General features: G+C 35.9%; 2 protein-coding genes across 4 annotated transcripts; both read left to right on the top strand.

Moving 5' to 3' along the window:
- Window positions 1-936: 936 nt before the first annotated feature.
- On the top strand, window positions 937-13,646 carry LOC127799947 (2,3-bisphosphoglycerate-dependent phosphoglycerate mutase 1-like). Of its 3 annotated transcripts, XR_008022691.1 has the most exons (10): window positions 937-1,105; window positions 1,413-1,683; window positions 1,906-2,129; window positions 2,726-2,844; window positions 2,938-3,094; window positions 3,247-3,348; window positions 3,488-3,607; window positions 12,349-12,408; window positions 12,913-13,099; window positions 13,220-13,646. XR_008022691.1 is itself a non-coding variant. In XM_052334251.1 (9 exons), the coding sequence occupies exons 2-9, from the start codon at window positions 1,431-1,433 to the stop codon at window positions 12,916-12,918; spliced, it is 1,041 nt and encodes a 346-aa protein (XP_052190211.1). In that variant the 5' UTR covers window positions 937-1,105; window positions 1,422-1,430; the 3' UTR covers window positions 12,919-12,988. The 3 variants fall into 3 exon arrangements, 2 of the variants coding, with proteins under 2 accessions (XP_052190211.1, XP_052190212.1); XM_052334251.1 differs by lacking the exon at window positions 13,220-13,646 and having other exon boundaries at window positions 1,422-1,683; window positions 12,913-12,988; XM_052334252.1 differs by lacking the exons at window positions 3,247-3,348; window positions 13,220-13,646 and having other exon boundaries at window positions 12,913-12,988.
- Window positions 13,647-21,786: 8,140 nt separating this feature from the next.
- LOC127799948 (ethylene-responsive transcription factor ERF060-like) lies at window positions 21,787-23,964 on the top strand. The gene has a single exon (XM_052334253.1). It carries the CDS (start codon window positions 22,644-22,646, stop codon window positions 23,574-23,576), a length of 933 nt encoding a protein of 310 aa, XP_052190213.1. The 5' UTR covers window positions 21,787-22,643; the 3' UTR covers window positions 23,577-23,964.
- The last annotated feature ends 217 nt before the right edge of the window (window positions 23,965-24,181 follow it).

Genomic DNA, 24,181 nt, shown 5'->3' with positions numbered 1-24,181 from the left:
ATTGAAACCATTTTTTAAAATCGAAAGCATTTGGTCATTTTTATTAAATTTATTTTTGTGACTATATTTTAATTTAAAAATATTATTTGGTTAATTTTTTTAAATAATTAAAAATAATATTATTCTATTAAAAAAATTTGTTATAGAAAAAATAATATTATTTTATTAAAAAATTTCTTTTGGATGATTAATATAGTTTACAGTGACTAACATTCTTGTCTAATAATTTTTATTTGATTAAAATATTTAATTATTTGATTAAGTACGATGTTATTCAAATAAAAAATATATATTATCGATATATTATTATATATATTTTAAATTATATAATGATTTATTCATGTTTAAAATGCCATCTAAGGCAGTGAGTAAAGATATTGTAAAACACATTATTAAAATATTCATTCTTTAAGATGGTGAGGTGAGATGATAAAATATTTTTTAAATATTTAAAGAAATATTTATGTTATTTATGTATTATATAATATAGTTTAAAGTGTAAATAAATAATATACAAATAATATTATTTATAAAAATAATTTTTTAGTTGATTAATAATTTGAGTAATGAGATTTCGGTCAGTTTGATTATTATAATTTTTTTTAATAAAAAAATCAAGTCGACTCAAAATAATTAAAAATTTTAAATTTAAAAATTAAACTAAAATAATTTACAAATTGAAATAAATCAAATCGGTCTCAAAGAAAAGCAAGTATTCTTCGTTGACTTGTCATCGAATAGTTATTATTGAGATTATTGATTACTTATTTCTTAGGAGAAAAAAAAATGGGCGAGGAAAAATACAAAACACAATATTAATAATAAAAAATAAAAATAAAAACTGAAAACTGCTTCAGACAGCCCCGAGGGTGTAAAAGTAACATTTGGTAGTTAAAGAGGAGTTAAATGATACGTCCGGATACTTGAGGTGGTAAGTTGAATAAACCCATAAATTTGCTAGAAGAGAAGACGGCCGGGTAAAGGGACGCAGACGCCGGTCGCTCGGCGTTTCATCCACTCTAAACATCGATGATATCTCTGTCGAGGGATCAATCTCTCGTTTCAATACACGCTCCGATGATCTGACACAAAATCCGTAGAAAAAGCAAGTATTCTTGATCCTATACTTGAAACGAATTCTATTGAAGTTCAATTGCAGATCGTTTACTGAATCCGGTTGATTAAAAGTGTGTTTTTATTCAAAGATTCATTACCTTGATGCTACGGAACCCCATGTGTTGAGTATTCAACTATGAGCTACACGAATGAAGTTGTGATATATTATATCTTGTGGAATATCTCAAAATGTGGATAGATTTCTTTAAGTTTATTATGATATAAGTTACAAGATGTGAAATTGTGGATGATTGATCTTACTTTGAATGTTATAATTGACATTAATTCTGTTATAGTTTGATTAGATTACCAGAATGACCACTGCTTTGCTACATCGACCCATTAGGGCTAATGGTGTGAGCTGGGGATTTGCTGAGGATTCCGGAACTTGTAATGTGTTTTGGAAATTTGACGTGAGATTCTTTTCAAAGCGATTAAGGGTCAACTTAGGGTTGTTGAGACAAAAAGCTCTTACCTCAAGCCAGTTCAAGGCATTACCAAATCATTGTCTAGCTGTAGACCCAATTTTGTCCTCACAGGCTGCCAATGATCCTGGGAAGATTTCAAGTGAGCTTTCTTCATACAAAGTGTTCTTTCAGTCTCCCATTTCGAACTATTTAAGTGCTGTGCTTTTGTGTCGAAATACACCTATTTGTCTTAAGCGTGTACTTATGCTTTGGATTCTACATTTTTGGATTTTTCAAATTTTTGGAGTAATTGATGGTTTAGTGCTTATAGTCTTTCATTGATTGTTTGGTGATGTGGTTGTGGCTTTATAATCTTGTTCAGATGAATCTACACTGATCTTGATTAGACATGGTGAGTCATTTTGGAATCAGCAAAACCTGTTCTCTGGTTGTGTCGATGTGCCATTGACTGAGAAAGGCATAGAAGAAGCAATTGAAGCTGGAAAAAGAATTAGCAATTTACCTATTGACATTATTTTCACATCTGCACTGGTTCGTGCTCAAATGACTGCTATGCTGGCCCTCACCCAGCACCACTGCAAGAAGGTATTCTCAATAAAAAAAGAAAAGAAAAAGAAACATGGGTGTGTATGCATTCCTATAGCAATTCATATATAATTCTCAGTTACATAACTACAATTGTATCATATCATTATTTTCCTGGTTTTTCCTTTTTCATCTTGCAAATTATTTTTGGTACAAATACATATCCAGAACTATAAAGATCTAAAATGATTAGAACTCTTGATCGCCATTATTCTCTCTGATTGACTAGAGCTCTCCTCGGGAGAGCTATGGCAATGCTATAAGTTGAACTATTTGGAAACTAATTTCTAATCCAAAAAAATAAACATGGTGAATCTTCATGCTGCAATGTGTCATTTACCTACAATTACATTCTTCTGGTTGATGTTTCATTTAATGCAAAATAGGCAGCTTACCAGTTATCACTAAAATAACTGCAGATATACAAGTACAGATTCAAGGGTACCCTATAAGTAACCTTCGAAGCAAGTGTCTTTAAATAACAGTATAATTTCTTTAAATAGTATAGGCTCCCCATGAGGGTACTTGTCCTTTGTCATGTCTTTCCTTCTCCAAGATTGCTTGTATATAAAGGTGCTAACCCATCTGAAACTCAGGTTCCAATTATAGTGCACAATGAGAGTGAACAGGCCAAAGTATGGAGTAAAATTCATAGTGACAATACCAAGAAGGAAACAATTCCAGTTGTGAAAGCTTGGCAATTGAATGAAAGAATGTAATTTTATTTTTCTTTCTGTTTAATCCCTCTAAGGATTGATACCGGTTCCAAGTTTCTGGCATGACGAAATATTAAAGCTTTGATTTACAGGTATGGGGAGTTACAGGGCCTTAATAAGCAAGAAACAGCTGGAAGGTATGGAAAAGAGCAAGTTCATGAATGGCGTAGAAGTTATGGTACTTGTCCCCCAAATGGGGAAAGTTTGGAAATTTGTTCTCGAAGAGCTGTTGTTTATTTCAAAGAGCATGTGAGTATGGCTGTTTCAGTATTTTCTATTATAGGAGTCTGGAATGTTGCACCTCTGTTTTCAGATGTTAATCAATAGAAGTCCCTAGATGTCTTACAAGGCTTATATTGTCACTGTGTGAGCATCAAGTTCTGAGAAGGGTTGGATTGCAGATTGAACCCCAACTTTTCTCAGGAAAGCATGTGATGGTTTCTGCCCATGCAAATTCACTGAGAGCCATTATTATGCATCTTGATCAATTAACATCTCAAGAGGTAACTGGTACAACATTTTGAGTTTTCATTAATGCTTGATTTTTACATTTAGGTTTAGGATATAGGTTCAAGGAGTTATAATCCTATTTCTCACCTTGTGAACATGGATCTTGAGATTTGGGTTTTAACATGTTGACAGGTTATTAGCTTAGAGCTATCAAATGCAATACCAATGCTCTACTTATTTAAAGAGGGAAGATTTATGAGGAGAGGAAGTCCTTTAGGATCAACAGAGGCTGGTGTATATGCTTATTCCTCGGTATGAGTTGTGAAGTCCTATATTTTTCTGGTCTTCTCTGCTTTGTTAATATGTTAAAAAACATGAGCTTGTTAGATCTTGCACAACCCTAGGGCTACACTTGTCATTAGGCTGCCGATGAATAAGCTGGTTGTTTCTTTTAGTCACTGCTGTAACCAATTGTACCTTTTCATTTAAGACACTATAATTGAAAGGAAGAACCTATAAAAAGGCAAAGTGTAGAGGATGGGAATTATGTTGAGATTAATACAAATTCTTTCCCTCTCTTTTTTCTCTCTCAGAATTCTCCCTCCGTTCTTTCAAATTCTCCTTCCCTTTCTATTCTCTCTTGGATCTTCTATATTTCCAGAAATCGTCCAAGCCTCAGCCCCGAGGCTTAACAGATCTTATGCTTAACATTGTCCATTTGCTTTTAAATGTGCCAAAAGGGAGAGTAGGGAACATATGTTGACAAAGGTTTGTTATGTACCTACTTAATATGTTATACTTGGGAATAAAGGGGAAACATGGGGTGAATTGTACTTAGACAGTTATTCGGTTATTCTCTTGATACTTAGTTGGTTGTCATTTTTGGTGGGAATGTATTCCGGGAATGTGTATCCATGTGACTTGGGGAATCGCCCCCAAGGAAGACATCCAAAGTATTAATTCAAATTCTAAAAATTCCCTCTCTCAATCTCTCTCATTTCCCTCTCTTTTCTATCTCTCCCTCTTCGTTCTTCTTCAAGTTTTCCCTTGTTCTCTAGAATTCTTCCCAGAATTCTCGAGAACTCTTGTCATATCTCTAAGATCTGACAATTTGGTATCAGAGCAAGTCCTAGGCTAGAGCAATTGGAGGTGAATTCCGAACGATGGCGGAGGGAACGTGTATGTAGGCATGAGTGGGGCAGCTGGAGTTGGGATCGAATCGCAATCATGAAGCGATCAATGCCATTGATTGGAAGCTGTTACTCAAATCAGGGAAGAGGCTGAAACATAGATTTGGGAGCAGCTACAAGGATTTATGCTAATGTTTGTGGGCCAACATTCAGTAAGACTTTTCCCAGACTTTCCTCCTAGAGAGAGGACTGAACCGATTCTCCTAGGTCAAGGGATGAATCAGAGGGTGCCTGACACTCCAGATAGTGGAGAGGAACTAGGGGAAAGAGGAGAGAATGTAGGAGACCATAGGCCAAGGGGAATTGGGGGGCACAACCACCAAGGATTTCCTATGCCAAAGATAGACCTCCCTATGTTCAACGAGGTTAGCCCTAGATGGTGGATTAGAAGGTGTGAGAGAATGTTCGAATGGTATGGAATTCCTGATCATCAGAGGGTAACCTTGGTTGTAGCATACCTTAACGATGCGGGTGACGTCTGGTACCGGGGGTGGTCCAAGGTGAAAGAGATATGTCTGTGGGAGGAGTTCGCTGAGGAACTATGTGAATGGTTTGGGGAAGGAGGTTTGTCCGATGTGGTGGAGGAATTTAATAAAATCTGTTAAGGAAGAGGATTTGTGTTGGACTATCAACTTTGGTTTGAGGAGTTGAAAGCACTTATGCTCAACCACCAGCCCCACCTTATTGAAGCATACTTTGTTTCTAGTTTTATAAGCAGGTTGAATGAAGAATTGAGACCAATGGTGAAGGTTTTACAGCCTCAGACCCTTAAGCATGCAGCAGATAATGCCAGGCTGCATGAACTCACCATGGATGTATTAATGAAAAAGCAGAGGTTGTTGGCCAGGGGTGGAACACACAATGTGTTAACCCCTTTGAGTAGGAACTTGGGCAAGGAAGCCAACAGGGATATACAAGGGGGTAGGAGCCTGGCCTTACCAGCTCCTAAGATGGCAGGGGACCAGAATACAGAGTAGAGGAGAATGTCTGGTCTCTGCTTCAGATGCGGGGATAGATATTTTCCCAACCACTAGTGCAAGAAGTAATTGCTTCTATTGGAAGGGGAAGAAGATGGTGAAGGCAAGGAGAAGATGACCAAGATGCTTGGAGGAATAGAGAAGGATAATGGGGAAATATCAGTGCACGCGTAGAGAGGGTTGACGAATAGCAAAATTATAAAGGTGGAAGGGAAGATTGGAGAAGGCAAATTGATGATTCTCATTCCTAGTGGGAGAACTCGTAGTTTCTTAGATGAAATGATGACCAAGAAACTAAAATGTCCTCTGATCAATACTCAACCCCTCACAGTCACTGTAGCCAATGGGAACAAAGTGATGAGTAGGTTAGCTTGTCCTGGCTTCTGTTGGGAAATGCAAGGGGAAGAGATTGAGGCCGATTTGAGGCTGCTCAAGTTAGGAGGCTGCGATGTGGTGTTGGGGGTCAATTGGATGAAAAATGTGAGCCCCATATGCTTTGACTTCAATAAGATGGAGGTCATGTTTGAGAATGAAGGAAGAATAATGACATTGACAGGCAATAATGAAGTGGGAGTGTGCAAAATGATTACGGGAAAACGCTTACAGAAGATGTTTAGGCAGAAGGTGGCTTAGATGGCCCAATTCTTCTCCATTCAGGCCATGGAAGAGGGTGAGGAAGAAAATCCAGAAGAGAGGAATGAATTCATGCTAGTAGTCAGCACCCCACCTTAGGTGGAGTGGGAGGTAAAACAACTTGACTTACTTAATATACTATTAGTTAAATTTGAGGATCTATTTAGGGAGCCAAACACTTTACCCCTTCCTAGACCACATGACCATTCTATTATCCTGAAGCCCAATTTTGAGCCTATTAATGCCTGGGTATACCGGTATTCCCCAATCCAGAAAATTGAAATAGAAAATATGGTCAGAGACATGCTACAAAAGTCTTTGATCCAACCCAGCCACAACCCCTTTGCATCCCCTGTGTTATTAGTCAAAAAGAAAGATGGGACATGACAGTTTTGCGTGGATTACCGCCAGCTAAATGCTATGACAATCAAAAACAAATTCCCTATCCCGCTCGTTGAAGATTTATTAGATGAGCTAAAGCATGCCACCATTTTTTCTAAACTTGATCTCCATTCAGGTTATCACCGAATTAGAATGGCCCCCCAAGACATACCAAAAATTGCCTTTGGCATGTCTATGAATTGACTATGAATTTTTGGTAATGCCATTTGGCCTTACCAATGCCCCAACTACATTTCAATCCCTGATGAACCATATTTTTGAGCCCTACCTCAGAAACTTTATTTTGGTATTCTTTGATGACATATTGGTGTATAGCCAAACCTTTGATCAACATCTTCAACACCTAAAGGCTACCTTTGAGATCCTCAAGGTCAACCAACTGTATATTAAGAAGTCAAAATGCGCTTTTGCCCAAAGGCAAGTGGAGTACCTGGGCCACATCATTTTAGATCAAGGGGTTAGCACAGATCCAAAGAAAGTGGCATCCATGTGGGCATGGCCGAGGCTAACCACCATTAAAGCCTTGAGGGGATTCCTTGGCCTAATAGGGTACTGCAGGCGGTTTATCAAGAATTATGGGGTGATTAGTAGGCCATTAACAGAATTATTGAAGAAAGAGGGTTTCAAGTGGGGCCTCGAAACTGAAGTAGCCTTTGAACAGTTAAAAAGGGTAATGAGTGAAGCGCCTGTGCTGGGACTGCCAGATTTTAGTAAAGCTTTTGTATTGGAGACTGACGCCTGTGGAAAAGGAGTAGGGGTTGTGCTAATGTAGGAAGGGAGACCCCTGACATTCATCAACTAGGCTTTAGCCCCAAGACATGAAGGTTTGAGCATTTATGAGAAAGAACTATTGGTGGTGTTGATTGTAGTAGATAAGTGGCGGCATTACTTGGAGCGAACCACCTTTGTGATTAAAACGGACCGCAAAAGTCTGAAGTTCTTATTACAATAGAAACTTCACACCCAGTTGCAAAAGAAAGGTATGGCCAGGTTGATGGGTTTAGACTATGTAATTCAATATAAGAAGGGGAAGGAAAATGTAACCGCCGATGCTCTATCCAGGTGCAAAGAAGAGGGAGAATTATTTGCCATTTCCACATTAGTGCCTGACTTGTACTAGGAGGTAGTTAGTAGCTATGAATCAGATGAAGGGTTGAAACATTTGATGGAGCAGTTGGTTTTAGACCCTACTAGCAGGAGGGGTTACACACTAAGGAATGGGCTGATTAGATATCGGGGAAGGATTGTAATTGGGGATTTACTAGAGCTCAAGGAGAGGATATTGCAGACCTTGTACGAGTCACCACTATGAAGGCATTCGGGGATACAAAACACCTACCATAAAGGTCAAACAACTCTTCTTCTGGCCTAAATTGAAGGAGGTTGTGATTAGATTTGTGATGGCTTGTGACATCTGCAAGAGGTGCAAGCATGAAACTATGGCTTCTCCAGGCTTGTTGTAGCCCTTAGCTATACTAGGGCAAACCTGGGAGAGTATATAGATGGACTTTGTTGAAGGGCTGCCACGGTTAGAAGGGAGGAATTGTATATTGGTAGTGGTAGATAGGCTTACGAAATTTGCATACTTCCTAAGCCTAACTCACCTTTTCACAACATAGTAGGTGGCGAGAGTGTTTCTGGACCAAGTAGTTAGGTTGCATGGAGTCCCCAGCACCATAGTCTCTGACAGAGACAAGGTTTTCACTAGTCTCCTATGGTAGAATTTACTGAAGGCTTTAGGGTCCAAGCTAAGTGTGTCCTCGACTTACCACCCCCAAATCGATGGGTAGACGAAAAGAGTTAACCAGTGCTTGGAGAATTACTTGAGGTGTTTGTGCTTCCTACATCCTAAGGAGTGGCATAAGTGGCTAGCCCTAACTTAGTGGTGGTACAACTCTAGCCACCACAGTTCAATCTGGATGTCACCTTTTGAGGCTCTATTTGGGTATAAACCACCCCTTATACCCACCATCCATGACCCTACCAATGTGGCAATGGTTGATGCACACCTCCAGAAGAGGCATTGTTAGTGTAGGTGCTCTAGATCCAATTAGATTGGCATGTTGTACACTAACAATTACAATCATATTTATTATTGAATAAAGAGTTATTCAATTTCATAAGAAATCGTCCTATTAGTTTCTTATTATTGTAATAATCGGATGATACTAGATAGAAGTCCATATGAAGTCCATAGGATGTGAGATGAAGTCCATAGGCTGTGATTAATCTATAAAGATGTGAGATGATGCATCACAATTTATATACATCATTAAATGTTCCAAGTCATAGCAATGTCAAGAATGAACATTGACAATTACGGTAAGACTTGTATGTGCTATGTTTTTGTTATCTGATAGCATTGAGGGTCTCACAACTATAGGCATAGGGATGCTTAGACAAGTACATAGGTGATCAATATTGGAGAACATGTCACTGGATATGACTCGCCATGAGAATTTATTTTGGTTATATATTGATGGAATTCTCATACGAGATGGGTGTAACTAATCCTTGGACCTAAAATTGTCACGGTTATCTCATAAGAAAACTGGTATGTTTTGACATCGTTACAATGGGTCTAGACAAAGGCTGCACATGGGTGATTGTTGGGTATATCGTGAGGCTTATGAAGATGGGTGCATAAGCAAAATAGAACTCGTCTATCCCTTGAAAGAGGATAATGTATCTAAAGCGCCTCTGGTGGATATTCACTTTAAATCCATGGCCATGGTGAAAGAGATCAATAAGGAGTTATTGATTCACTTTCTATTAAGTGAAGATATTCGGAGGATTGAAGAAAACTCATGTGATCGTAATCAAGCAACACATCTCCCGACTTGAGATTACAGAAGATACATTGACGAGAGGATCGAATTACATGGTAACTATGCTTGTGAAAGGTTGTTTACGGATTATGAATCATTCTGAATAATTGGGTAGACATGATGCCTTACTAGAGGTCAATCTTGTCTTATGTGTTAGTATCGACATATTGTCAACATATTCGGAAGTCTAATGAGTCATATGCAAAAAGTACGGTCCTTGGCTTAAATCAAGAGAACGGGCATATGGTTCAGTGGGACACTTCGACAAGAAGTTGTGCTGTCGTAGGTTCTCATGGAAAAAAAAAATAGAAATAATAACGTCAATTTGACGATGGGTCATCTTAAAGGAAAGAGTTTCCTAAAATGACAATTAATTAAATTAGAAAGGAGTTTCTAATTTAATAATTTTCTATATTTGTTGGAGTGACAAATAGGAAATAAAATATATAATATATATTTGGACTAAATAGAGTATTTGAGTCAAATATTAAATTAAATATTATATTTGGGCTAAATTGAATTTGGACCAAATATTTTATTTAAACTTATAATTGGATTTGGGTTATTTAATTAAGTTATGAGTTGGATTAGAATAAAACAATTTAATTAATTACTAATTGGACTTGTAAATGGCTGACCCATATCCATTAGGGTTTAGGAAATCCTAGGAGGCCTTGCTCCTCTATAAATACCCCTTTAGGGGTTGCCCAAAAGAGATTAAGGTTTGTGTGTTATTGTTTCTCAAGAGTTGAGAAAAAGATTGCCATTCACTCTCTCCTTTTTTCCTTTCCGCATCGATTTGAAACGGGGAGGTTCTTGTCGTTCATACACAAACCGTGAAAAAGAGAAGGAGCTAGCACTCATATTCCACTCTCCTCATCAAAGGACGTGTGCCGCGCATCACAAGTTAGAGGCCGGACACTTGGATGGCTCAAATTCGCGAACGACTCAGAAATCTAAAGGTTAGATTTATTTTATTATGTATGTGAATATTTTGATTTTGACGTTGATCCAATCGCTGAGATCAGAGTAAAGTTTAAAATTTTTGAATTACGCTGCTTGCCCCGTAGCGATCTTGATTTACTTTCAGCCAAGAGGTCTTGCAGCACCTTAAAAGGGAGTTAGCCATGGCCCAAAATAGAATGAAGCAGTAGGTGGATAAGGGAAGGAGTGAAAGGAGTTTGAGGTTGGAGAAAAGGTTTACTTGAAGCTGCGACCATCCTATCTCAAGGTGATGATGGTCGGCCCTATATCTAAATTATGTCCAAGGTACTATGGACCTTTCCCCATTATAGCCAAGCTGAGGAGTGTGGCTTACAAGCTCCAGCTTTCAGAGAACTTCCAAATTCATCCAGTCTTCTACGTCTCCTTGCTCAAGAAGTCCATAGGGAACTAGGCTATGAGTCCCAACTTAACCCCAAGGATGAGAAGCCATGAAAAGGTGGCAGAACTGACAGCTATCTTGGACAGGAGGGTCATCTACAAGCATGGCACCCCTATTACCCAAGTTCTGGTGAAGTGGTCTACCTTACATGCAGACAACACCTGGGAGTACCTCCCTCCCTAGGGTGGCTAACCTATTATGTATTTCTTGAGGACAAGAAATTCCTCAAGGGGAAGGAAATTGTTATGTACCTACTTAATATGTTATACTCAGGAATAAGGGGGAAACATGGGGTGCATTGTACTTAGACGGTTATTCGATTATTCTCTTGATACTTAGTTGGTTGCCATTTTTGGCAGGAATGTATTTTGAGAATGTGTTTCCATGTGACTTGGGGAATCAGCATAAATAGAGGCTGATCGCCCCCAAGGAAGACATTCGAAGTATTAATTCAAATTCTAGAAATTCTCTCTCATTTCCCTCTCTTTTCTATCTCTCCCTCTCCGTTCTTCTTCAAGTTTTCCCTTGTTCTCTAGAATTCTTCCCAGAATTGTCGAGAACTCTTGTCAGGTCTCTAAGGTCCGACAAGGTTTTGTTTTAATCTACACTATATTGTTTTATCAGCTATTTTCAACTTCTTATGTGCTTCTTTTATGCCAAAGAGTCACTCGGAGAAATGATTGGAACTAACTTTACAGACACTTAAAAACATGCATATAAGTTTGTTTACTACAGGGGGTCTGGCATGGTAAACTGAACAATTTCTTATTACCTAAACAACAATACAAATAAAACATAATTTGCCACAGATATTATTCTCATTATTGGTCTATATTGAAGGTAAGTGATGTGGACAATAAGGATGCATAGGACAGGAGAATCTGAAGAAAAAGTGAAATTTGGAAAATCAGTTCAATGACTATGGCAAGAGCTCCTAGGGAGCTTGATGGACTTTAAGATTTATGCTGTTTTGAAGAGTTTTAATATGTTTTACTGTTGTAGATAAAGCCTAAATAAATGTTACGAGTTTTTTGTTGGTCTATTTGGTGACTGAAGTTTGGTTTACCATGATTCATTACTAGAAAAGTCTCTGATCTTTGGTCAATCACTGAAAAACTCTAAAGCTGGGCCTAGTTGTTAGAACTTGCTACCATCTAGTGAATGAATCCATAAAGATTGAATCTTTAGAACTTGCCTACCAAGATTACTTGGCCACTTTTGTTGCTTGACTGCCAAGCTATAGTTTGGGAATGCAATGTCTCACACTTGATGCATGGAATGGAGAAGTTCTCACAGGCTATAATTAGTGACAGCAGTTGTGTGATATGCATCTTTCATTAGGTGAGTATGTAAGAACATAATGGTTATTGCCTAGGTTCTTTTTCCTCATAGTCTTTTCTACTTTAACTTTTACATTGTCATTCTCTAAGCTGTCATTCACTTGGTGCTGAGTGCAAAGATCCTAATCAATTTCCCCCACAACCTACCTCCCGTTGTTTGCTTCTATCTTTACATTTTCATGCTTTACATGATTTACTGCATATTAAATTCCTAGGATGAAGGTTGTACAATGTGTTTGGATTCCTACAACCGCTGTTAAATATTAACCAAATATCCTTTTGTAATTTTATTTCTGCAGAATTTGGCAGTTTATAGAGAAAAGTTGGAGGAAATGTCCATTGAAGCATCAAAAGAAGAGGTAAGCTCTATTGGCTTGTCAAATCCTTACTAATTTATTTTGGTACTGATGATATCAAATGTGAGAAAACATAGAAAATGATCAACTGAGAATAAAGGAACAGAAACAATGGAGTTGGCAGGCAATTGTAGAGTTTTCTACTTTCACCGCATATTTAGAAGATTATACTGCATCACCCAGAAGCAGCACAAGTAAATTGTTCTATGGATGATCTTCTTGCTTGACTCGTTCAATTTTTCAAAGCAGAAAACATCAAGGGCCTATTTACCTGTGGAAAACTAGAGTAGTTTTTCAGAAAATATCTCTATAGATATAGAAAATTGGAAACTGTGTTCAAAACGGTTTTTCTTCTAAATTGGAGAATAGAAAACAATTTTTCTGAGGATTGAATAGCTTGTGTGTTGTAAAAAATAATGCATTAAAATGGTGAAAATGATTAATGAGTTTTACATACGTTTTTGTTTCTTTTTACCTCACATAAGCCAATTATTTCATACTCCCCAGGACTAAAGAATAATCAGAAAGCATCATGCATCATGATTCAGAGAAGTTGCAAGGATAAAGGTATATGTAAGCATAATCAAGGCATACTTTCAAGAGTAGGATCTGATCTCACTAGTCAGTGAGGGCCCACCCCTGCTTCTTTGTATGGAGGGTATAGTCATGCATGAAGGCAGGCAGCTTGTAACTTGTAAGTGTAACTCTTTTGCCTTTACTTTCTGCTTAGCTGCATTTGGAGTCTTTTCCATAATGTGGCATTGCTTTATCCAATTACACATTGGTTCAATGCAATTCTCTTTTTGTTTCTCAGTTCTGGTGAAAGGCATATGAGAAGTTGATATTATGTGTTGCACAATGTGTACATTCAGCAGTGCAACTCATGGAATGGTGCAAGTATCATTGTTGTTATTTGTGTAGCACGTTGTGATGCACAATAGCGTCCATAGATGCATCTAATGTGCACATAAAACACCAGACAGTCTATGTATTTCATTGCTTTGTTTTCAACTAAGAAAGAACCTGTGTATCTAATACATGCAAGGAGGCTGTTCTGAACTTCTCGTTCACTACCTCCACCCAAAAAGACAGGGGGAGAGAGCTGGTCAACACATTTTTATCTGTAGATCCAATTAGAAGTCATGGAAGATCAACTGTATGAAAATGCTTTTGTGAGGCAAGGCTAGGTACTCTAAGTAACTTCAATATACATTACATGACCACGGAACCTTGGGCTTTGATGCTTTTGGAGTCATGTTGGTTAAATTGCTCATCTTTCACATGGTTGTCCTTAAAGGCTCTCTAATTCTTTTGATGTGTCTTCTTAGCTCTCAAGTGACCTACAAACCATGGCCGTAACATCCACGGTGATCATATTTTGAACGTAATGGTTGGCCATTATTTCTTTCATGGGCGAGAGAGTTTGAGTTTTGGTCAATTTGAATATTCATGTTTGGAACGGCATACTCTGTGTGCGTGTGTGGACACGCCATTCATGTGTAATTCCCTGAAAACATTGACATCATCACTGAAAGCACTGAAATGTTAAAAAATCATTTGGCAGAATTACATGTTTATGATATTTCGGAATCAAATATAAACTCATGCTCGATGCAATAAAGTTTCTCTGTCGTTTTAGTTACATTTGGACACCCAAATTTCAGTTTCAGATATTAAAAGGAACTAAACATGGAAACAACTTTACTTTTTAACTATTATTTATCAAAAAATAAAAGAAAAAAACATTTACGGGTTTGTATTAATTTGGAACTTTTAGATTTCCTTTCAAATTTGGGTGCTCAATATTACTGTTTTCAAATACAGATAACTTCTAAATGATATATGATTTAACAACAATCTCTGAAGACTAATCTTGCCACTATGTGATGCGATCCATTTGAATGCTTGTTCAATCATTCTGCTACATAATTTATTGATGGCTGCATTAGCAATTCCCTGTAATTGAACAAGATTGTTGTAATTCCTTCAGGTAAATCACACCAAAAATGACTAAACTTTAGTGTGTTTTTCATTCTGATCACTAAACTTTAATATTTTTCAATGTGATCACAGAAATTTAAAAAATTTTGCAATATAGTCACATATAAGATTTTTCAGCCACTTTATAGTCGGAGTGGGTGATGTGGCGTTGATGTAGCAAATAATAAAAATATTGTGCAATAATATTTTAATATAATATTATTATATATTGACATGTGGCACGTTTTGATTACTTGTCATTGCACAATAATTTTTATTATTTTCCACATTAGTCAAAAAATCTTTTATGTGATCATATTGCAAAATTATGTGATCACATTGAAAAGAATTAAAGTTTAGTGACCAAAATGAAAAACACACTAAAGTTTAGTGATCTTTGGTGTGATTTACCCTAATTCCTTCTCTCAATCATGACTTGTTTTTCTATATCTGAAATATGATGAATAATTTCAATCTTGTAAGGCAGAAAGCCAGTTGGCTTAGACTTAAAGATTTTAGAAACCATTGCAAGACAGAACTATCTGATCAGTGGGATGCCTTTGCATTGATGGAAGTGTATGTCTTTTTCTTGGTGCTTGTAAGATTGTCTTATCATTATACTGTTCTAGTTTCCCTGCTAGTAAATTATACTGTTAGAAGACCATAGAAGTTTATTTCATTCTCATGAAGATGTGAAATATTTGCACTGTATGTACTATTTACTTTGCCATATGTGCAGATACATGAGAGACATCTTTTCTATCTGCAAACTAATATTGTTTTTGCCATCATGCTCATTATTTGTTTATAGTTTGATTTAGTTTGTTGATTAGTTCTGAGATCCGGTGTAGCTTAGTTCTTTTTATTCTGTTCTAGGTTCATGTGTCATTGGCTTATAATATCTGTGAAATCAATGGATCTTGCATCTTCATGAATGAGAATTTTAACTGATTTGTATTTAAAATAATTGGAATGTTACAGAACCATTAGGTAACGACAAACCTCAAATAAGCCATGAGCCATCTATCTTCAAATTTTTGGTCATACATTTATGCTTTAAGGACGGCTGCTTATCAGCTGTTTTATTCATTCAACATTATTGTTATAGAACTTATTGTCTTCTTCTTCATTCTTTCTCTTATATGTTTTTTTTTTTTCCCTATCTTGGTTTCTGTTGAACTATACAGTAAGGGCACTAGAAGAATCATTGAATACCAACTTATTTGCTCGTGATGGTAATTAGTTGTCACCCTTAGTAACTCTATTTGATGTAACTCCTTGATTCTAATAGTAAGATTGCACGTGTGCATGTACACTGTGCAAGATTGGAAACATATACATTTAGGGATAAATTACAAAGACTTGCCCCAAGGTTGGCATACTAAATTTTGTGTGATATTATATAAATCCATTTTGACCATCTTTTAACTTCATAAGACCTACCTAAGATTCTCATGATGAAAAAATAATCAGCATGCTAATCAAAGGTAAAGAAAAGTGTTCATGAATTGTAAGTTAAAAGGAAAAAAAAAATAGTTGAAGAGTTTTAGGTACCAAAAGGTCAACTTTGAGGGAAAATTTTTTAAACTATTTTATATCGAAGGGGTTATAAACCAAAAAGTAGTCTTAGAGGTTTAGAAAAAATTGTTAAAATAGGCTACAAGTCTCAATGCCATTTTAAGTGTATTAGGAAGGTTTCATAGTGAAAAAGAATAAAGTTTTATATCTACTTATGTCTCTATTTAATTAAAGACGATCCTAGTAACCATATTTAGGGTAATAATAAATTTAATGAAAAATGAATATCATGTCAAATCTCATATATGTTCTTGTAATTGTCTCTACATTTTAAGCTTGGGGCACAAGAAAACCGATACCCCTATCCAATAAGTTACATGTTACAACTGAAGTAAGTTAAAACTATTTTTGAGAGATTTGCCTTGGGATGACAATAGGAATCAGAATAGGTTTGTTTCAAACTTGATTTTAATGTAAGGGTATGCTTAATGTACAAGGCTTCTTACTTTATAAGGATTGGAAGAGCGAGCAGTTGTACTTGCATGTTGTCTTTTCCCAGAAAAAGGATATTTTTATAATTCGAATTCATAGCCTTATTAAAATCTCTCCTATCTTGTTTAAGTTAGAAGGTTTGGGCCGATAGGAATGAGCAAAACTAGAAAGAAGTTTTTGGCATTGCCAAGGGAGCATTCACTCAGAAGATAAGAGATCACTGGATTCCTTTTCAATCAACAATTGTCGGAAAGTGGTAGTTTGGCGAGCTCTTATTTTCCTATTGATGTGGTTCTTATCTGCTAGTGTTATGTAGTTATTCTTATTTTTTTGTATCTTTCAATTAAAAAAAAAACTAGGAATAATTTTATAAACAAACATTTAATCAGGTTGGATATGATTAAAAAAAAATCAAGTTATACACGAACAAATTATGCTCTTTTAAGTTTGAGGCAAGTCCTGACTTTTGGGGTCAAATTATGCTCTTCTAAGTTTGCTGGGTTCAAATGGGTGGAGGCTCTATAGTGGCCATTGCCTTGTTCTTATGCTCTTTCCAATCAAGCTTAAGTTCATCTTGGTTCTGCGCAGTTGGCCTCATGATTGGAAAAAGAATAAAGTTGTACTATTTTGGAAATTGAACTGAAACTCATAGTTTAAAAAATTCAGTAGATCTTGGACAACAGTCCTGTGTACTTTTATGTCTATGTATTATTGTATAGTTACATTAACTTGATTCCGTGTGTGTGTGTGTGTGTGTGTGTGTGTAGATAAGGGTTAAACCAAGGTTAAAAGATGCTTGTAACCCTAAAACTCTACAATTCTTTTTATCTGAGCCTTGCTCCAGAACACATGTTATAGTTCACATAGTTAGAATTTCAGGATTGATACTTCAGCCATACATTTTTGTATGAAAATTTAAATAATTAGTTTATGACATCCATGATTGCTCAAGGTGTGGGTGGGACCACAAAATGTACTTATTTATTTGTTTATTAGAGAAGGTGGACTCTGAGGAAAGCTCAAACTCAGAGCAATAGCCATTATAGTTTAACTTCATAATGCTCATATCACATTCCCATTGCATGAGCCAATCTTAAATAATAGTTCATGTTTTTTATTTAAAGTTGTTATTTTGGCACTTATTTGTAATATGTTTATAATATTTATGTATTAACGTGTTATCTTTTGTATAACATTAATATAAATGTATGATATATTAATGTATAAGTGTCACAACTAACCATGTAGATAACATTTTCGTTTTTTTGTTCATCTTTTATGTTTTGACTTGAGTTTTTTTAATGTATATATGTTGTTGGAAAGGCATCCATTTGTTAGGTAAGCTCAGATTGTTGGTAGCCAAAACATAGATTTGAATAGGGGCCACATAAGTTGTGGAGCTCACAATTGATAAAAGTTAAAAGTCAACTGATGAAAAGGTTTTCAGATTTCTTTTAGTGTTGATGTGTTTGTGCTTAGCTGGGTATTGGGTATTCAAGTGTTATGGAATGAGTCACCTAAGCAAACAACTAGTGGAAACTGCCCAATAACACCAACTGTTATGTAGTTGACATTTGATAAATGCTTTTGACTTCCAATTATTTATGTGTGTGTCTATAAATATATATATATATATATATATTCCTAGTTGACTTTAAGCCATTGGCCCATTGCCTCCCTTGACATAAATGTCGATATTGTTACATAGGAAGTTGAAAACTGATATCCTCATAATAGCTACTTTACTAAAATAAAAGGAAAGAAAAAGTAAGCAATATTTTATGATCTGATAATGACATTTCTGCACTTACAAATTACTTAGACTCTTATCTGTGATTAATTTAGTTTGATCACATGAGAAAAAGATGAATAAAAGTTTATGTGAATAGACGAGGTGAAATGAAACAAATCTATAACCAAAAAGAAGTAGAGGAAGATTTAAAAAATTGGTGAAACATTTAGGCATAAAATGAATTATAAAAGATAGAGTTTTGGTCAATTTGGAGGCTAGAGTTTTGGCCTGTGATGTCACTAAGTTGGTCCACTTAGTCAATAATTCATGCAAAAAGCAAGCACACAACTTGAAGGAAAAGGAACATTAAAAGTAGGGGAAAACCCAACCTTATTCACATAGAGAATAAAGGAAAATAGCTTGAAGGGCTAGCCCTCAATGTCTACAAAAGTGCCCCCAATGTCAAGTATTTATAGACAAAAATACTAACAATATACATTCCCAGCTGCCACCTTTGGAGTTTTGTCATGTGTTGTAACAGTCCCATGCCTGGTTTTGTTGCACGCACAAGAGCGATTCAATGCGAATGGGTAATGAATTAAAATTTTTGTAATCAATTTTAATAATAAATTATAAATTTATTACATTATTGTTGTTGGTGTCATTGTATGACTATTTTATTTATCACATAATGTTAAGCAAAATTTTTAGTTATATAATGTAGGTGCTATCTGGCATGGAAGGGGCATTGTTTTGCTTATTCCTTATGACATTCTTCCCACTCCACAGGAGGAAATGGAGGGGGCATGGAATGGAAGGTGGAGCACTTGTTGCAGTTCTTCAGCTGATAAAAAGTCAAAACTCTCATCTCTATCAAAGGTATTTGGATCCCCAAAACTTAAATTATAGTTCCCAAACTTTGGTGAGTTCCAGGATTGGTTACTTAATTATCCTTATCTTATTCTCATTTTAACTCCATTGACTTTTAATTATGAAGGTAGGAGAGCGGCTCCTATTATTAGGTACATGTAACCTAGTATTGATTAATTAAGATATATATTAAAAAAGATAAGATATAAAAAATATTTTAAATTTTTATTTTTTTTAATATATTTGTTAATTTATTTGATGATGCTTAAAAAAGAAGTTACGTGACTTCTTATTTGACATTTTTTAGATATGTTTATCTCTCTCGTTCAGATAAATATATTTTGAATCTTACAGATAAAAAAAAAATGATATATATGTCTTCTAATACATTTCAAAAAATTTAACAAATAGTTTGACAAAAATTTTACAATATTTTTCAACCTTATTTTGACTATTTTATATCTTGATTTAGAAAATATTTTAATTTTATTTTAATACAATTTTATTTTTTAATTTAAAAAATAATTAATTTTTAAAAAATTAATTACTATTTAGAAGGGATGAATTCAAAAATAAATTAGATTTCGATTATATTATTGACCAATTGTCTTAAATCATTATTTTTAATTATTTAAAATTAATTAGTGGGTCATAATTATTTTTAATATATAAATATAATATTTTAAACTAAAAAATAATGTTAAGTTTAAACGTCTCAAATTAAAAAGTTTTACAGATTTTATAGAATTTAGTCTTTTAAAGCGGTTTTGTCGGAGTGATGTACACGTAGGAAATGACGTGTTAGCGGCATCAGAGTGGTCCCCACGCGCCAATAAATCATCAGTTTTTGGCTTCGAATCCACGCGCCGCATTTCTTAGCGTTTTTAGTTTTGACTTTGAAACAGACAAAACATAATTCTGGCCTAACCATGGTTAACCTAACCTAACCCATGGCCAGTCCTCTCGCTCTCCGAGAGCTCCCGCCGCCGCAATTGACGACGGCTTTGGCCCACGCCCTGGGGCCCACCAACCATTGCCCCTTAGATTATCTTCCTCGTACCTAAGTTAATTCATCTTATATAATTTTTAAACCTATATTTATATTAAGGGAAATTATTAAAATAATTTATTTTTTTTGGGTGAATTTATAATTTTATTAAATCTTTTTAATTTTAACAATTAAGTTTAAATTAGTTCAATTAACTATAATTTTATCTCATATGTAAAATTATTTTAAAAATAATATGTCCATGCTATCTCGTGACTCAACAAATTTCTTGAATTATTTTTTTATTTATATATATATATAAATTTTATAAATATTATTATTATATGACATTTGATATGCCAAATTAGTATAAACACACTCTCTCTAATTCTATTTTGTATGTTAGATAAAATTATATCAAATTGAGCTAATTTATGACTAATTACAAAATTTTAAAGGGTTTGATAAAATTATAAATTCGTAAAAATAATTATATTATTTTCACGATTAAATTTTATATTAATATATAAATAAAATGATTGGATTATTTTCATAGTTCAAATTATAAAAAAAGTGTAATTCAAACTGAAAATAATGGTAAAATATATATTTGAACTCTTATACTTGTACATTTTTTTTTTAGACACTCGAATTTTTTTGTTATTTCAAAGACACCACTAAACTAATAATTTCGAGTCAATTACACCATTGAACTTTTTTATTATTTAAAGTATACCTTTGAATTATGTAATTTTTACTTAAACACCTCGACAAAATTATTGAGAACAATAAATTCAATAATATAATTAAAATAATAAAAAATTTAAAGGCATAGTTAACTCGAAATTGTATACTTTAAAACTGTCTATGAAATAATAAAAAAATTAAATATTTAAATAAAAAATATAAAAATACAAAACTAAAATATATATTTAATCAAAAATAGTTGATCTCTCAATTTAATATATATTTATATTAATATAACATGATACATGAATCAAATTTGTTTTCTTTTTTATGTCGAATTTACTTGATACTGGCATGCAAGAAGGGTATTGGGGATAGAGGAGGTCTACGCCCTTCTTTCATTTTATTCGCATCGAGCGAACAAACGTTATGTTATTTGATATAAACAGTATAACATTGTCGATGATTGAATATATAAATATAATTTGGGAGATCTCATGCGAAGATGCTTTATTCAAGTGGATTTAGGGATAATCTCGAAAGTTGAATTTCAGCGGCACCGAATTCAAACCATGGGCCCCACAAGATTTGTCTTAACGGCTCTTTACAATCATCCTCTTTCATCCGTCCACTCTATCAACCGCTATGGGCCCATCGTAGGTTTTGTCACTAATAGCCAAAGTTTGCATTATGTAAAGCCTGATTAGATCGGGTTTGGTTGGTGTGCGTAATCATCATTTTTGTACTAGGAATGGGTGATTGAATTAGTTACAATCGAATCGAATCGGTTAAAATTATCAATCTCGTTCGATTCAAGTTATAACTTGATTTAATTTAATTTTTGAATTTAATTAAATTTTTATATTTAAAAAATCAAAATAATAGAATCAATTGAAGTGTATAAAAACAATGTGGGCTGAGTTTGATTTAATTATTTTAATTGTCAATTTTATTGCTATAAAAAAAATATCAAAATATAAGAGTTAAATGTATTTAAAAATATTGATATATAAATATAATTAAAATAATAAAAAAATTAAATTAAAAAAAAATAAAAGTATGAAAACTAATGTCTTAAATAATTTTACTGTTAGATCAAAACTAATACAGAGGCTGTGATCATCATTCAATTCGGGACCCATGATGAAAATCAACGGCTGGTGGCATCCAAGGGGGAGGGCACGAGAGCAGAGGATCACGCTTCATCATCATTTTCGTCCGGGAGTGGTGAGGGCGGAGCCCAGGCGTGCCCCAACAGTAGTAAAAAGGACATAAAAGGAAGAAGGGGGGATCTCTTCTCTTCTGTTCGTCCACGCGTCGCTCTCCCATTGGCTCTCTCATGCGACCATCATCAATCATGGCTAGAGCCAACCGCGAGGAGCCGAGAGCCGAGAGAGCCTCTACTAATCGATTGTATATATAAGACGACGGAGTTGGCTTCTCTCTACGCAGGAAGAATCGCCGGGGTGAGATCAAAAAGAGTTTCAGGACCCTTTATTATCTGATCATTCTGTCTTCCTCTTCTTCGTATTATCCCCCTCCTCTGTAATTCCCCGCTTCTCTGAATCCCGTTCTGTCATCATCTGTCTTTCAATCGATCTTCAGTTTCAGGGTTGGTTTGTTTTCTCTTCATTCAGAAAGCCACTGAAAGCCAGGTGATTCAGAATAGAGATCCAGGTTCAGTTTGGTTTTTCTTTGATCTTTTTTTTGTTGTTTCTTGGGTGTATAAATTAAAGTTTTTGATTGATTTTCTCTTTGGTTAGAGAACCGCCAAGAGGATTTGTTTTTCTGTCCCTCGGGTTCTTGCCAAGGATTTCAAAAGGGTTCTGTATTTCGAAACCTCTTTTCTTCCCCCTTCCTTCATTTCGAAGGTTTAGTTTTCTTCTTCTTCTTCTTCTTCTTCTTCTTCTGCATATCCAGTGTTTTTGGTGGATCCTTCCTTGCTGTTTTTGACTTTGTTCAGAGTTGAATATGGCAGCAGCTATAGATTTATACAGCAGCAACAGCAGCAGCAGTAATAGTCCAGTTTTCTCAGATCCCTTCCGGGAAGAGTTGATGAAAGCCCTCGAGCCTTTTATGAAAGGCGCCTCAACCACCCCAGCCGCCACTAACTCCCCATCTTCTCCTTCTCCTTCTCCTCCTCCTTCGACGACATGGACAGCCCACATGTTTTCTCAAGGGTTCTCGATCCATGGCCAGATGGGTATTGAGGAAACCGGTTCAATCGGGCTCAACCACCTCACCTCGGCGCAGATCCTCCAAATCCAAGCGCAAATCCAGCTCCAACAACAGCAAAAGCCTTCTGGGTTTCTTCTTGGCCCGAAACCCGTCTCGATGAAGCAAGTCGGGGCTCCATTAAAGGCGGGCAAGCTCTACCGAGGGGTGAGGCAGCGACATTGGGGCAAGTGGGTGGCCGAGATCCGACTTCCTCGGAATCGGACTCGGCTTTGGCTCGGCACTTTCGACACCGCCGAAGAAGCCGCCTTGGCCTACGACAAGGCCGCGTACAAACTCAGAGGCGATTTCGCCAGGCTTAACTTCCCCAATCTCCGGCACCAATTCACCGATCACCGGCCGCTCCACTCCTCTGTGGACGCCAAGCTCCAATCCATCTGCCAGACCTTGGCCAAACAGGCGAATTCCGGCAAACTCAACCCGACGCCCAGAACTGCCATAAAAATGCAACCTTTATGCCATAATCCGTCGAATGGTGAGCTGGTGGGTTTCGCTGGAGCGGAATATAATATCAAGGCGGAGAGGTCTCCGGCGCCGTCTCCGTCCGAGGAGTTGCCTGCCGGGTCTTCTTCCCCAGAATCTGACATCACTTTTCTTGAGTTCTCTGAATCGGAGAACGTCGCGCTGGAGAAGTTTCCTTCTGTGGAGATCGATTGGGCTGCCCTCTAGAGCTTTTCTTCTTCTTTTCCACCTAATAAAACATTAACACCCACCGACACACACACACACACATAATATATATATATATATATCTGATAAGTTCACTGTAATCTTGTTATCTGAGGGAGCCGAAGAAGCAGCTTCTGCTATGGGGTTTTTGACATTTGCAGGGGTGAAAAATCAAGCAAAAGCAGAGTCCTTTGAGCAGCACTGGTTAATTTGTTGTCAATATATATATATATATATATATGCATGTATGTACATGTAATAGAAGATGATGTATCTCTGTTCGATAAGGTCCGCTGATGTTTTTCCATGCTTGACCAAGAGAGCATCCACGATCCTTCTGTGTTTGTTGTGTTGGCTGAATGTATATTCTTCTCTTTTCTTTGCTCAACTGCTGCTCCTCCTTTCACTCTTCTCTATCTTTCTTTCACCTCAAAAACAAAGAAAATCAATTGGAGATGCAAAACTGAGTCAAGTTCACTCTGTAAAAATGAAGAAGGTCAGCAAGCTTTGAGGGTGGGTGGCCAATAAATAGAACCCAAAAGTTTCTAGTTTGAATGTCGGAGATTGCATCGACATAGACATAGTTTGGTTCGGTCCGGTTAAGC

The sequence above is a fragment of the Diospyros lotus genome, chromosome 4 (assembly GCF_014633365.1).
Source record: "Diospyros lotus cultivar Yz01 chromosome 4, ASM1463336v1, whole genome shotgun sequence".
NCBI classification, from domain to species: Eukaryota; Viridiplantae; Streptophyta; class Magnoliopsida; order Ericales; family Ebenaceae; genus Diospyros; species Diospyros lotus.
Note: the sequence above shows the minus strand (reverse complement) of the source record. Positions and strands in the feature narration are given on the sequence as shown.

Bases quoted from the DNA above. Each gene is read 5' to 3' on its own strand.
- LOC127799948 (XM_052334253.1), top strand. From the start codon at position 22,644: ATGGCAGCAGCTATAGATTTATACAGCAGCAACAGCAGCAGCAGTAAT.
- LOC127799947 (XM_052334251.1), top strand. From the start codon at position 1,431: ATGACCACTGCTTTGCTACATCGACCCATTAGGGCTAATGGTGTGAGC. The intron at 2,130-2,725 runs GTATTCTCAATA...TCTGAAACTCAG, and splicing joins CCCAGCACCACTGCAAGAAG to GTTCCAATTATAGTGCACAA. The intron at 3,608-12,348 runs GTATGAGTTGTG...TTATTTCTGCAG, and splicing joins GTGTATATGCTTATTCCTCG to AATTTGGCAGTTTATAGAGA.